This window comes from Chrysochloris asiatica, unplaced genomic scaffold, assembly GCF_000296735.1.
Source record: "Chrysochloris asiatica unplaced genomic scaffold, ChrAsi1.0 scaffold00031, whole genome shotgun sequence".
In the NCBI taxonomy this organism is placed as follows: Eukaryota; Metazoa; Chordata; class Mammalia; order Afrosoricida; family Chrysochloridae; genus Chrysochloris; species Chrysochloris asiatica.
Window position 1 is genome coordinate 17,774,592 of NW_006408549.1, and position 13,673 is coordinate 17,788,264.

General features: G+C 36.9%; 1 protein-coding gene across 1 annotated transcript in view; it reads left to right on the forward strand.

Annotated features, from left to right (window-relative positions):
- Nucleotides 1-13,673, forward strand: part of MMP16 (matrix metallopeptidase 16 (membrane-inserted)) — a 403,580-nt gene that overhangs the window by 347,085 nt on the left and 42,822 nt on the right. Inside the window, exon 7 of the mRNA XM_006859234.1 lies at nucleotides 11,341-11,479. Coding sequence (XP_006859296.1) covers nucleotides 11,341-11,479 — 139 coding nt within the window. The remainder of the gene's footprint in view (nucleotides 1-11,340; nucleotides 11,480-13,673) is intronic.

A 13,673-nucleotide genomic window follows, 5' to 3' on the forward strand; every position in this document is an offset into this window, starting at 1 on the left:
ATAGAAACTAGATGGATTAAAATCAACTTTCTGATTCTGATACTATTCTGTAGCAATAAAAGATGTTACCTTCGGGTAAAGCTTGTACTTTCTTCTTTTTTAAAACTGCATGTGAAGCTATAGTTACGTCAATATAAAAAATTTCTGACCTTTTTGGTTTCTTTTTTAAAAAGTGGTTAGTTTTTTTTTACTGCATTTTTAGTACTGGGCAAGTATTTTGTTTGTCAGTGTTGGAGGTGGTGTTAGTTGTGTGACAAAAAGTCACTACCGGCTCATGGCACCCTGTATTGGGTTTTGGAGGCTGGGAATCTATGGGAACAGAAAGCTTCATCTCCCTTCCACTGAGCAGCTGGTAGTTTCAAACTGCTGACCTTGTGCTTAGCAGCCCAACTGATAGCCCTCTACTTTACAGCACCCAATGATTGTCCATTAATTCATTGTCGTTGGGACTAGCAAAAATGGAATTTTTTCTGTTCCTACTTTCCCTTTCATGTTTGGTAGACATTCTCCTTAAAATAATAATAATAGTATCATCAACATTTTCTAATGAAAAGACAATATAAAAGCAACAAAATTCTTTCACTTGGTTAATCCTTTATCTTGAATTACCAATTTTCAATGTTATTGTTGTTGTTAAGAGCCATCAAGTTAGTTCCGGCCGATAATGACCTTGTGTAGGGCTTCAGAGAAGCAGCTGGTGAACTTGAACTGCCAACCTTGCAGTTCAAATGGCTTTGCATTCTGGCTTATTAACCCACAGCACCACCCCATGACTCCAGTTTTCAATGTAAAGAGTTGTAATTACCAGTTCCAATGGTGAGGATAAAATTTCTCTATTTCCCTTTCAAATCATAGTTTTACCTAATGAATGTTTCATAAATAATTATAGTCGTTGCTCTTTTTGATTTTTTATGTATCTCTCATCTGACTATTAGAAACTCTTCTGTTTAGCTTCTGTGATGTTTTGACAAAGTTTCATTAGTCTATGAATGGTGCCTTTCTTGTTGTTAAGTCCCCTTAGCAAACCTGTATAGGGTTCCCAAGGAATAGCTGGTGGGTTTGGACTGATGACCTTGTGGTACATAATCCAGTGCTGATCCTACAGTGCCACACCAGGAGTTTAGTGACAACAAATTCTCCCAGTTTTATGTTGCAGTTTGTATCAGGACTAGAATCAGCCATTCTCCAAAACTCTGATTCATTTAAATTATGACAGATGAAATGATATTTATAAGACAATATCTTCATTCTAGATGTGGTATACTACACCTGGTGTATTGTGGCTCTGTGCCCTTTAAGTAGAAAGAACTAGCAAGTATGTTTGTGGGTGTAGATGTTTACATCATAAATCATATTGACATTTCTCATTTAAAAGTAATATTATTATATCTCCTTAATTTTCTTGAACTATGAAATTTTTCCTCCTAATAACAAGGATCTCTGGTAGCGTAGTGGTTACAAATTGGGCTGTGAACCTCGGGGTCAACAGTTCTAAACTACCAAGCTGTTCCACAGGAGAAAGATGAGGCTTTCTGCTCCCATAAAGATTTACAGTCTCGGAAACCCTGTACAGGCTTGCTGTGAGTTGGAACCTACTCCACGGGACATAACAACAACAACAATAACGTGAACACATTTACATTTTATTTGTAATAATTTCCAAATTAGAATACCAGTAATTGTTGTGTCGATAAATAAGTTGAATGATACATAATCAATAAATCAAGATGGAGCAGGATGAGGCAATATTTTGTTCTATTTTATGTGATGTTGTCATGAATCAGAGCAAACTGATTAGCAACTAACAACAAAATGTCACGTAGCACAGTGGAGTCAGAGAAGGTATTGAGTCATAAAAGTAACATATCATAGTATCAGTTTGTTTAAGTGCAATGAATTATTATGTGTTTTATGATAAAATTGGAGTCCTGCTGTAACACTATAAGATAAGCACTTAACTGCTAACCACAAAGTTGTTTGTTCAAACGCATCAGATGCTTCTTAGAAATCCAATATACTACAAGTTGGAACTGACCCAGTGGCACATAACTTAATGACAGAGTATAAACAGTTGCCTAATTTTAATCAGGTGACTCATAAGAAATTTTCACAAAAATAACATTTTATCTGAGAACTAATGAATCACAGTTAATCAAGTGAAAACTTGGGGATAAGTAGTCATAGTACAGTAAACGGCATTTGAGAGGTCTTGATGCAGGAAAGAGCTTTCTTCTATAAAGAAACAGAAAGGAAGCCAAAGCAACTGGGTCACCATGAGCACTAGGAGCCTGGAAAAGACTATGCTGGATGGAGGCAAGGGCCTGCTACAGTGACTGTTGTCTAGTCAACTCTGATTCACGGAGACCCCATATGTTACACCGCGGAAATGCCACATAGGATTTTCTTGGCTGTAATTTTAATGAGAATCGTATCTCCAGGATTTTTTATTGTTGTACTATCACTTGGGTGAGTTCAGATGCCAAGCTTTAGGTTGTTGTTGCTGCTGAGTGCCATAAAGAATTGGTCCCAACTAATAGCAACCCTGTTTTAGGGTTTCTGAGGAGCGGCTGGTAGGTTTGAACCGACACCTTGCACTTCAGTGACTGGTAGATTGGTAGTTTAGGAAGTCATACTAGGTTGATGATCGTACTGATGCCCAGACATTGAGTTTTGAGATGCTAATTGAGAAATGGGACAATTGGAGGAATTATCATGGCATAGCAGCAAGTGAGGTCTGGAAGAACAGTTGATGGTTTGGGAAATATTCATTCACAATGAAACACAAGGTACCAATAGATATATATCCAGTTACTGGTTAAATCAATGAGTCTGTGTATCAGAAAGGAGTGTTGGTGACCATGTAGGATAAGCATTGGACTGCTAATCATAGCTTGGCAGTTTAAATCCACCAATTGAGACGAGATTTCCTGTTCTTATAAAGATCTACAGCCTTGGAAACGCTGTATATGGTCGCTATGAGTCAGAATCAACTTGATTGCAGTGGATTGGGCTTATATATCAGAAAGGAGCCAGTGGCTAACCATTCAGCTGCTAATGGAAAGGTCAGTAATTTTATCCCACCAGTCACCCTGCAGAAGAAAGATGTGATCTTTTGTTTCTGTAAACATAATCTTGGAACCCATGGGGGCAGTTCTATGAAACCCATTAGGGTGGTTATGAGTTGGAATCAACTTGTCGGCTTTGAGTTGTTATCATTAAATGTTATCGAGTCAGTTCAGATTCATAGAAATTCTGTATATGGTTTGTGAGGCTTTAAATCTTCTCAGGAACAGAAAGCTTCATCTTTCTCTCACTGAGGGACTGGTGGACTAGAACCATGGACCTTGTGGTTCGCAGTACAGTGCTTATCATATGGAGCCACCACACTCCCTATTAACGGTTAAGTGCTGGTGAGTCAGTTCAACCCTGTATAGGGTTTCCAAGGAGCAGCTCATGAGCTTGAACCACCTACCGACTTTGCAATACAGTGGATTAACCCACAACACCACATGACACTGTAGGATAAGCACTCATATCAACCCTAGATAGCATTTCTGAGGAGCTGTTGGTAGGAATTTTCCCAAGCAAAACTTTACATCATTGGGCAAGTTGAAAACAATTTATTTTTACCTCCATGGTCTAAAGACCTTTACATAGTATACCCTTCTATAAAATGATAATGGAGTCCTGGTGTGGCGCTGTGGGTTGGTGTACCAGACTGCAAAGCCATTTGAACTGCAAGGTTGGCAGTTCAAACTCACCAACTGCTCCTTGGAAATCCTATACAGGATTGCTATGGGTCAGAATCGACTCAACAGCACTTCACAACAACAACATAAAATGATAAATGATATTATGATAAACATTTGCCTACTGATGATGTACTTTTATATCCTTGTGACTCCTACATAACATCTTAATTAAAAACAAAAACAAAAACAAGAAAGTATCTGGACCTTGGGGTGTAGAAGACTTATAATTAATTTTAAAGTTTTGACTTCTATAAGGATCACATGCTTTTACTTTGCTCTTTTCTGCTTAAGTTTTATTTTCTTTCATGAAACATTTATTGTGCTTCTATGTGCAATGCTATTTTCTAGAACTGAGTGAACAAAAACTAGATATCCTTTCCATCACAGAGAATATACTCTAGTAGAGAAAGAATAAACAACAAACAAGTTGTGTAATGTATGAAATGGTGGGAAGTAAAATAAAGGAAGATGTATAAAATGGTGACAGGAAAACAAAGAAAGAAAAGAGCAAGAAGAGTCTCAACCCATGAGTGTGTGTGGAGTGAGGGTGTTCAGTTGTAAACAGGTGGTCAAAAATCGTTTTCCACTATACAGTGTTTGTAGAGAGCCTAAAATACCATTTAAAATATTTTTGATCTGTAAATGGATCCCAAGCCCCATTTCAGAAAGGACAATCTATAGTGACTGCAGTGTGACAGGCTTCATATATACCAATATTTTCAGCTGAAGTGGGAAGCTGCGGATATGTTGAGGAGAGACGCCACCTTAATACCTATAATGTACGAGAGGGTTTAAAAATTTTGTGGAAAATGGAATTAAATAATAGTGGAATTTTTTTCCACAAACTTTCCCCATTGTACATGACTCTACCAAGGTGTCTGTCAACAGAAATAATCATGAATTTACCCATGATTTCATATTATTCTTTGAATTTTTGAAAAATGACTATGTTTATCTTAAGGCAGACTTTCTTTCCTTTGAGGGTTGTGTTACTCTCTTCAGCCGGCAGCATGTGTCTGTTCCAAAGAGCCACCAGCCCCGTCTCAGTATATGAGGAGATTTCAGGAATGGACTTTGCTTCTTTGAAAAAAACTGGAAAATCTCCTAGACTTTTCCACATGATTTCTTCAATTCTTCAACTCAAAGAACTTTGTGTTTTGTTATTCCATATATAGTCACCATCAGTTTTTTGTTGTTGTTGTTGTTGTTATCAGATCACATTAGTTGTTAAGCCATTTTTGTTTTGTGGGTTAGGTTATAGTTTATAATATTTTAAGAATATTCTATTTGGAGATTGGCATAGTTTTAATACCCATTTAGAAACCCCTGTTCTATTTAAAAAAAAGTTTTTGTTTTTATTTTAATATTTTATTGTATATTTGGTAAAAATTTACAGAACAAACTAAGTTCCCATTTGACAATTTCCACACAAATTGTTCAAAGACATTGGCTATAGTTTTCACAATGTGTTCACATTCTCTTTAATTGCATTCTGGTTATTCCATTTTCAGGACAGAAATGTGCTGTATCATGTCTGTTCAGGCAACAGTAGACCACCTATACATCCATGGTCCCAACCCCAATAAATCTTACTATATTAAAGTATTTGAAGTACATAATACCAAACAAGTGCTATTTTATAACACACATCAAAAGATTTTTATTATTATTACTATGTTATTAAGTTAAATGGAGCCCTGGCAGCACAGTGGATTATGAGTTGGACTGCTAACCATTGGTCAGTAGTTCAAGTCTACTAGTTGCTCTGTGGGAGAAAGATTGTTGTTGTTGTGATGTGCCGTGGAGTTGGTTCCAACTCATAGTGACCCTATACAGGGTTTCCGAGGCTGTAAATCTTTACGGGAGCAGAAAGCCTCCTCTTTCTCTCGCGAAACAGTTGGTAGTTTCGAACTTCTGACCCTGAGGTTAACAGCTCGATTCATAACCCCTACACTACCAGAGCTCCTTGGGAGAAAGATTACAGCTTCAGAAATCTTATACAAGGTTGCTATGAGTCACAACTCGTTCACTGACACACAAACCACCATCACCGCCATTATGCTAAAGATGTTTTAGTGTACCTGGAAATGTGTTTTTTCTACATAAAATGGTACATTATATTAAATCAAACATTTTACTAACTGACATTAGACACGAATCAAACCTATTTCAATTTACATACAAGTTTGACTTAAAACAGACTTGGGATCAGGACTCATTCATAATGCAGAGACTTCCTGTATAATATATGGTATGATATTTGCCCAATGTCCAAGTCATATAACATCCTATTTCACAAAATGTATCATGGATCTTAAGTCACGTAAGACTGCATTATAGTTTATCTGCCCCTTTAGCTTCTCTTTGCTTTAGGGTGAGTCTTGATCATTTGGTGTCCTATAGATGTTTTGTTTTGTTTTCATTCATAAAAAAATCAGTAAGGCCTCACAGCCCTAACATCAAATACTCTCCATGGTGACCTATAGAACAGAATCAAACCACTCCCTAGATCCATAGGGATGTAGGACTGTAAACTGTAAAACAGACAAATGTCATCTTTCTCCTATGAAGCCGTCGGTGGGTTTGAGTTCTGCTATTGTGCCACCAAAGCTCCGTACTGAAATGTTGCACCACCAAAGCTGTTTGCTGAGCACCGTCCTCAAATATAATGCCCTGTGTTTTGTGTGCCAATCTGTCCCTTCACTAAAAGGTGACATCATGGGATAGTTTGGGTTCAAACTCCAAATCATATCTCAGGGTGATAGTTTCCGGGAGTCCCCTAGTCTCAACTAGTCCAATCAGTTTGGACTTTCTAAGAATTGGAATTTTGTTTGTGTTTTTCTCCCATTGTGCCATTGTGTCAGGGTCCATTTATTGTGGCCCTGATAAGAATGGTTGGTAGTAGTAGATGGGTCCCATCTGGTGCTTTCGGTCTCAGGGTTGATGAGGTCATGGCTTGTGTTGTTTGTCAACCTGGTTATTAGTTTCTTCTCTGAGATTTGTTCTCCAGCTGGCCCTTTGCTCCTGGTAAGTAGAGACCATTAGTTGTATCTTAGATGGTAGTTTGCAAGCTTTAAAGACACCAGATGATGCTCACCTCATTGGGATGTCAAACATGGACTTTGTGATGCCAGTTTATTGACTAAGGCCCTAGACAAGCTTAGAAAACTATTCTCATGAGGTGTTTGATTGTATCTGAGAAGTATCATAGGTAACTGTGTCCTTTATCAATATTCATGTATGTCCACACATATCTGTACATACATATAAATACTTCTATCTGTTCACACACATATACTCATCTGTACCTACCCATACACATATATGCCTGTACACATATACGCCTATTCACATATGTACTAGGATATTGTTGGCACTGTTGTCTTATATGTGTCCTATTTTTTAAAATAAGCATCTGTTTTTCTTGCTTTTATTTTTAAATGACCAGACTATCACTTGCTCACAGTAAAACCTCATCTTCATGCCCATATTGATCGTTGGATCAATCGTTTTATGATACAAGTTTTGTATTTTAAAACCAGTTTAATTTATATGCTAAATGCGAATCAAACATTGATTAAATCAGGCTCTTGGTATCAAGAAAATATTAATGGCATAAAAACATATTGTAGGGAAATACATGCATTGCTATAGTCATGATATGGAAAGTTGAAATCTGAACAGAAAACAATGAATCAGAGACAAAACTATAAACAGAATTGTAGGCATGAATGTGGTTGTTGTTGTTAAGTGCCATTGAGTTAACCCTGTATACGATTTCCAAGGTGCGTCTGGTAAGTTTGAATCATTGATCTTGTGGTTCAGACCAACCTTGCAGTCCAGTGTTTTTCAATATATTTTTAATAGTAAAAATAGTCCAAATTTTGAGGGTTAACTATAAGTCCTTTTACTTAATACAGTAATTATCCTATAAGTTAGAAATTATATGGCAATAACTTGACTAATTATGTGATCAAAGTGACACAGTTATTAGTGGAGAGACCAATAATAGTGTCTGAACTCAGAGCACTAATATGCAGCCTCATCCTTTATATATAACTAGAGAGATGAGTAGAAAAGACAGCCCACAATAGCTAGAAAAACATACAATAACCAGAGGCTACTAAGAAATGTTTTATGTTTTGATTGATTCACTTATCAAAAGTGTCATATTGATCACACTGTCTGAAACCCAGGACTCCTCAGTATATTTGTGTGAGAGACAGACAAAGAGAGAGACAGAAACAAGAGACAGACAAAGAGAATGAGTATATGAAAAACTGATAAATCCCAGTAAATCTAATAAAACTAACATATTATTATCCAAAAGTTGGGGAAACAACTAATAAATCACTTATTAATATCTAAGTTGGGTGGGAAGCAACTAATAAATCACTTAATATCTAAGTTGGGTTGCAGACAAGAAGTAAAGCAGGGAAGAGTTGATACTGAAATATTTCTGTGATACGTGTTTAAAGTAATACAAATATCTAACTTTTATAAGTGAAACACTTATTCATGTACTGAAATTCTTAAGTATAATATTTTTAAATAAAAATGGTTAGTAAATATGTTTATTAGAAGCTAGTTTATAAATTAGTCCTAGTTTTTATAATAAATCCTTAGTGTCTATTTTATTTTGAAAATTTTCATTCAAAAGCAACTCAGTAGCTCTGGTAGCATTGTGGTTACGAATCGGGCTGCAAACCCAAGGTCAGCAGTTCAAAACTACCAGTTGTTCCTTGGGAGAAAGATGAGGCTTTCTGCTCATGTAAAGATTTATAGCCTTGGAAACTTTATGGTTTCTATGAGTTGCAACCAACTCCATGGCATATAACCACCACCATTATCAGATAGATGGTTTTTGTAGTATGTGTCCATGTACATAGATTATTAAATAATGACGGTGAGCTTTACTATGTGTAGGATAATTTTTTCAGTCAGCAACATATATAAACACTTGCTAAGGTGTAGACTATGCGTTATTTTCTAAAAGAGGTAGAGTAAATCACCACTTTACGTACAAAGCGCCCTATGTTGTAATGGAAACAGGTGTAAGATGTTATGAGAATCTATGAATCTATACTGAAATCCACTCAGATTTTTTTCCAGAATATTGTTGCTCATTTAGGGTGACAATTATGCTCTATTGTAAAAACCTGGACAATTTACAGTTGAAAGACAGCTCTAGCTATAATTACTCTGAACAATTAAGTGTGAAGTTGGCCAAGTAGGAGATATGATCATCCTATTTCATCTCCAACATATTAGGTGTAATGATCTTTCTATGTCTAAAATACATAAAAGTCAAATCATGAAGACTGACTTAAATTCAGAAGCCTAACAAAGAATTGTTCCAAATTAGCACAGTTTTTACAAGTAGGAAACTATGGCAATAATGAAAAATGCTTAGTATCTTACATTATGATTGTTATTTTTTTAATTTATTTTGCTGGTGTTGTTCACAATATACACAGAAAAACATGTTCCAATTGTACAGTTTCTACACACACTGTTTATTGACATTGATTGTATTATTTGACTTTTGACCACTGCCATTCCTCTCTAATCTTTCTAGCTGCTATTGCCTGTTTGATCCCATGTTGGTGGTGTTTAAAATGGCAAAATGCTCAAGGCAGATATTTTTTACTGTTTAAGCTAAACTACCATTTGGTTGTAAGAAGACTTCAGGAGACATTTTTGGTTTAAAGTTTAAAGATTATCTAGGGCAGTAATTTCAGAGGTTATCCAGCTTTCATAGCTGTAGAAAGCCTGAGGTCCATAGGGTTTTTATAATCCTGCCTTTTGATAGGGATTCTGCTTTGAAATCTTTTCTCAAAGCATTCAGTGATGGTGGAAGGACATTATCCAGTTCTTCTGATCTCATGACCAATGAGGCAATTGTAGCTTTATATTTCATATCCTACCTCCTTTTCCTGATTGTCCAGCTTCCTTCCCCCCCACCCCCCACCCCCAGGCAAAAATATACCAATTGTTGTGCCTTGGATGGCCACCTACAAGCTTTTTAAGATCACAGGCCCTATGCAAAGAACTAAGTGGGAGAACAAATTTACTAAACATGTTATTAAGCTAGTTAAATGGGTTGTCCAATGAAACCATGATCCCAGCCACCAAACCAAAAAGCCAAATCCCATCCTGGTTTTGGTTGCACTTAAGCAGCCTCAGGATAGTTGTATGTTATATGAAGGTAAATCATAAAGTATTCCTACTAGCCTACCAGTTCAAACAATCATGCATTTATTCCAAATAAAATGTATTTAAACATTTCTCTGCAATCAGTGGATGGCTGCAGAAAAGTTCTCACAGTAGTGTATTGGTCTCAGTAGTGTTAAGGGGACTTAAAAAAAAAAAGGCACAATCAAGACAGTGGCTTCCAAGGGGGCAAGATTACAAGTTCAGTTAAACTCAAGGCAGAGAAGTCACCTCAGACAGTTATGGCAAAGAGGTAAATAATCAGGATTTCAAAGGGTAAATAATCGGGACAGATTTTCTCAAAATGCAGGATAATCTCAGAAGATTATTATAAAGAAGTTTACGGACTATTAAAAGCTGCTTTGGAGATAAAAAGGATAGGAAAGGTGTGCCAAGAATTTTGTTTCCATTACATCCCATGCATTTAGTCATTCTTCAAGGGTAGCAAGGACTGTCCTATGAGAATTTTCATTGGGAAGCCTCACACCATCCAACTTACAGCCCTGATCTTGACACTTCAGACTTCTTTTTGTTCCCAGAACTCAAAGAACATTTAAAAGGAGCACAATTTCAGTTCCTTGAGGCACTGTAGGCTAAGCACTGGACTGCTAACCTCAAGGTTGGCAGTTCAAACCCACCAGCCACTCCTCTGAGGCCCTAAAAAGGGTTAGTATGAGTCAGAACCAACTGGTTGGCACTTAACAACTACAACTGAGGTAGCCAAAACTGCTGTTTTGATGTGGTATAAACCAAAGACTGCAGAATTCTTCCAGGAAGGGTTTCAGAAATGGGAACACTTCCATTTGAAGTGTGCAGACATAGTTAGAGGGTGTGTCTAGAAATAATAACTTCGTATTTTGATTTCTTTGTTGTTTAGTAGAGGTTTCTATGATTTTGTAGAAAAACTTTTTTACTTGCACTTGTAATCCTACGACTTTTGAAAATTCAGCTTCTTAAAGGTGTACAACTTGGTGCAGTAGGTTAATGTGCTAGACTGTAAGGTCAGTTTGAACTGCAAGTCTGTGGTTCAAGCTCACCAGCTGCTCCTCAGAAATCCTGTTCAGGGTCACTATGGGTTGGAATTGACTAGATGGCAATTAACAAACAACAATACCTTACTAAATCAGTTGCAATAATCAGATGTTCAACTTTAATCAATGTAATATTACTATCATTATTACCCCCCCACACTTGAGTAATTTACTATAAAAACATGTGTGATCATTTTAGTGGAGTTGTTTAGCTGTTTCTTTTATGGTTTCACGTAAGCAAGTCATATCAACATTAGCTTAGTTTTTAAAGTGATATGCCATTGTACATGAGCTGCCACAAAGACTTGCATGTTTACTGATAGATGCTTTTGCTTGATTTCCAGGACCAGTGGTTTTGGCGGGTGAGAAACAACAGGGTGATGGATGGATACCCCATGCAAATTACTTACTTCTGGAGGGGGCTGCCTCCAAGTATTGATGCAGTGTATGAAAACAGTGACGGGAATTTTGTTTTCTTTAAAGGTAAGAATGTTTCCCATGTCTTCCTATGTTGTTTTTGGTCATGATCCTGTAATACACACAGAAGCATAAAATTAAAGCCTACTGTGAAACTTTAAGTAGTTAGTGCATTTTAGGACATAAGCCATATATATATATGTTGATCCCCAATATAAATAAAATCACAAATAATTTAAAAATTTTCTAGTATATGTTTTCTCATATGGCAATCGTCTTTATAAGTCAATTTTAGTAGGCATTCTGTTTCCTTATTTTATATGCTATTTTTTAAACTTAATTTGATTTAACCAATCTATGTTTAACAATGTCCAGTAAACTGCATAATTCTTTTAAAGGGCAAAGAAAACTTATGAGTCTAAAAGTTTTCCTAAATATTATTAAATTGATTAAAATTGTAATTCATATGTGTGACATTCAAACTGCATGGCTCATGCTCTAAAGACAGATTTACCTGGTAAAGAGATTTTAGTCAGATGCTTGCCACCCATCCTCAATATTTTCTCATGCTTAGAAATATCAAACTTACATTCATGAGGTCAAATACAAGAAAAGAAGACAGATTGCATTTAAGTATTGAGGTAATTTTGAGAAGAACATATTTGACCTACAACTGAGGAGAACTATGACTGAAAATATTATGCATGAATCTGTGGAACTAAAAATAAATTTAAACAAGGATGAAGGTTGAGGAAAGGAAAAGTATATCTTAATCAAAAGAAGCAATTACTCTGAGGACCAAAATGGAAGAAATGCTAGAAACGAACAGAGTAATGAAAACCGTGAGGTTTGGAAAAAACTTGTAGCCATTTAAGTGAGGCTCAACTGACTGATACAAAATCAAAAGTTATACCTGGAATTTCTTTTATCCTGACAGATTGTACCTTGAAATAAGAGGCAGCACAGTAAAATAAAAACATAGTGTTTCTGCAGTCATGTTGCCCAGTCTGAATACTAGCTGTACAAACTGAGCAAATTACTCAATTCTCCTGGTCTCAGTTTTAGCACCTGCAAATGGAGTATCAGTCCCCATCTTGAGATTACTTTGTTACTAAATTAGTTACTACATATATATAAAGTGCATGGGGCATGTGAGCCCTCAATTAATGCCAGCTATCAGAGTACTAGCATTAATTGAGGGCTGTCATGCCCCTTGCACTTTATATATAGTAACTAATTTAGTAACGAAGTAATCTCAAGATGGGGGCTGATACTCCATTTCCAGGTATCAGAGTACTGAAGTCCTGGTGTGGCGCTGTGGGTTAATATGCCAGACTGCAAAGCCGTTTGAACTGCAAGGTTGGCAGTTCAAGCTCACCATCTGCTCCTTGGAAACCCTATACAGGGTCGCTATGAGTCAGAAATGACTCAATGGCACTTAACAATAACAACATCAGAGTATTGGCATGGTGCTGTAGGTTGGCAGTTCAAACCCATGAGCTGTGCCTTGAAAACTCCATACAGGGTGGCTATGGGTTGGAACCAACTTAATAGCACTTAACAACAACATTGCTGCTGCTGTTCTGATTGCTGTTAATATTATTGTCCTCCAGCTACCTATTGTTGTTAAATGCCATCGAGCCAATTCTGACTCATAGCACCCTGTGTAGGGTTTCCAAGGAGCAGCTGGTGAGTTTGAATCACTGACCTTGTAATACAAACTGACCTTGTGATCTAGTGTATTACCCCACAGCACCATACCAGCATATAAATAAACTGATCTTATACTGTATTGCTGTAGACAAAGAAAGTACACCAGCTAAAAATAGTGAATCTTTGGGGCATGAATATATAAGGAATTCCTTACTTAGCACAGTTCTCTGTCTTCATGAGCCACAAAAAAAGGTGAAGGATAAGGTTAGAGGTAGCCCTGGGTTTGAGGGCTGTCCCAAGGGACATTTATCCTCTGTCTCATCACTGCATAAATCCTGCTCTCTGACAAAACTGCCTGAGGAGAAACTGCCACAGTCACAAATTTGTGTTCTGATGGTTCTTTACTGCCTCTGGGCCTTCTCACTTTGATTTCCTTTACCTCTCCTAGCTCCTGAAATGGCTAGCTTCTTCTCACCTTTCAGCAGTCAGCATTAAGAAGCACCTTCTAGACTGCCCTCCTGTTTAACATAGTACCACCCTGTTTGCAATAGTGCACCCAGCACTTGTAAAAAGGCAAAATTCCTCACAGCATTAGAATGTAAAACCC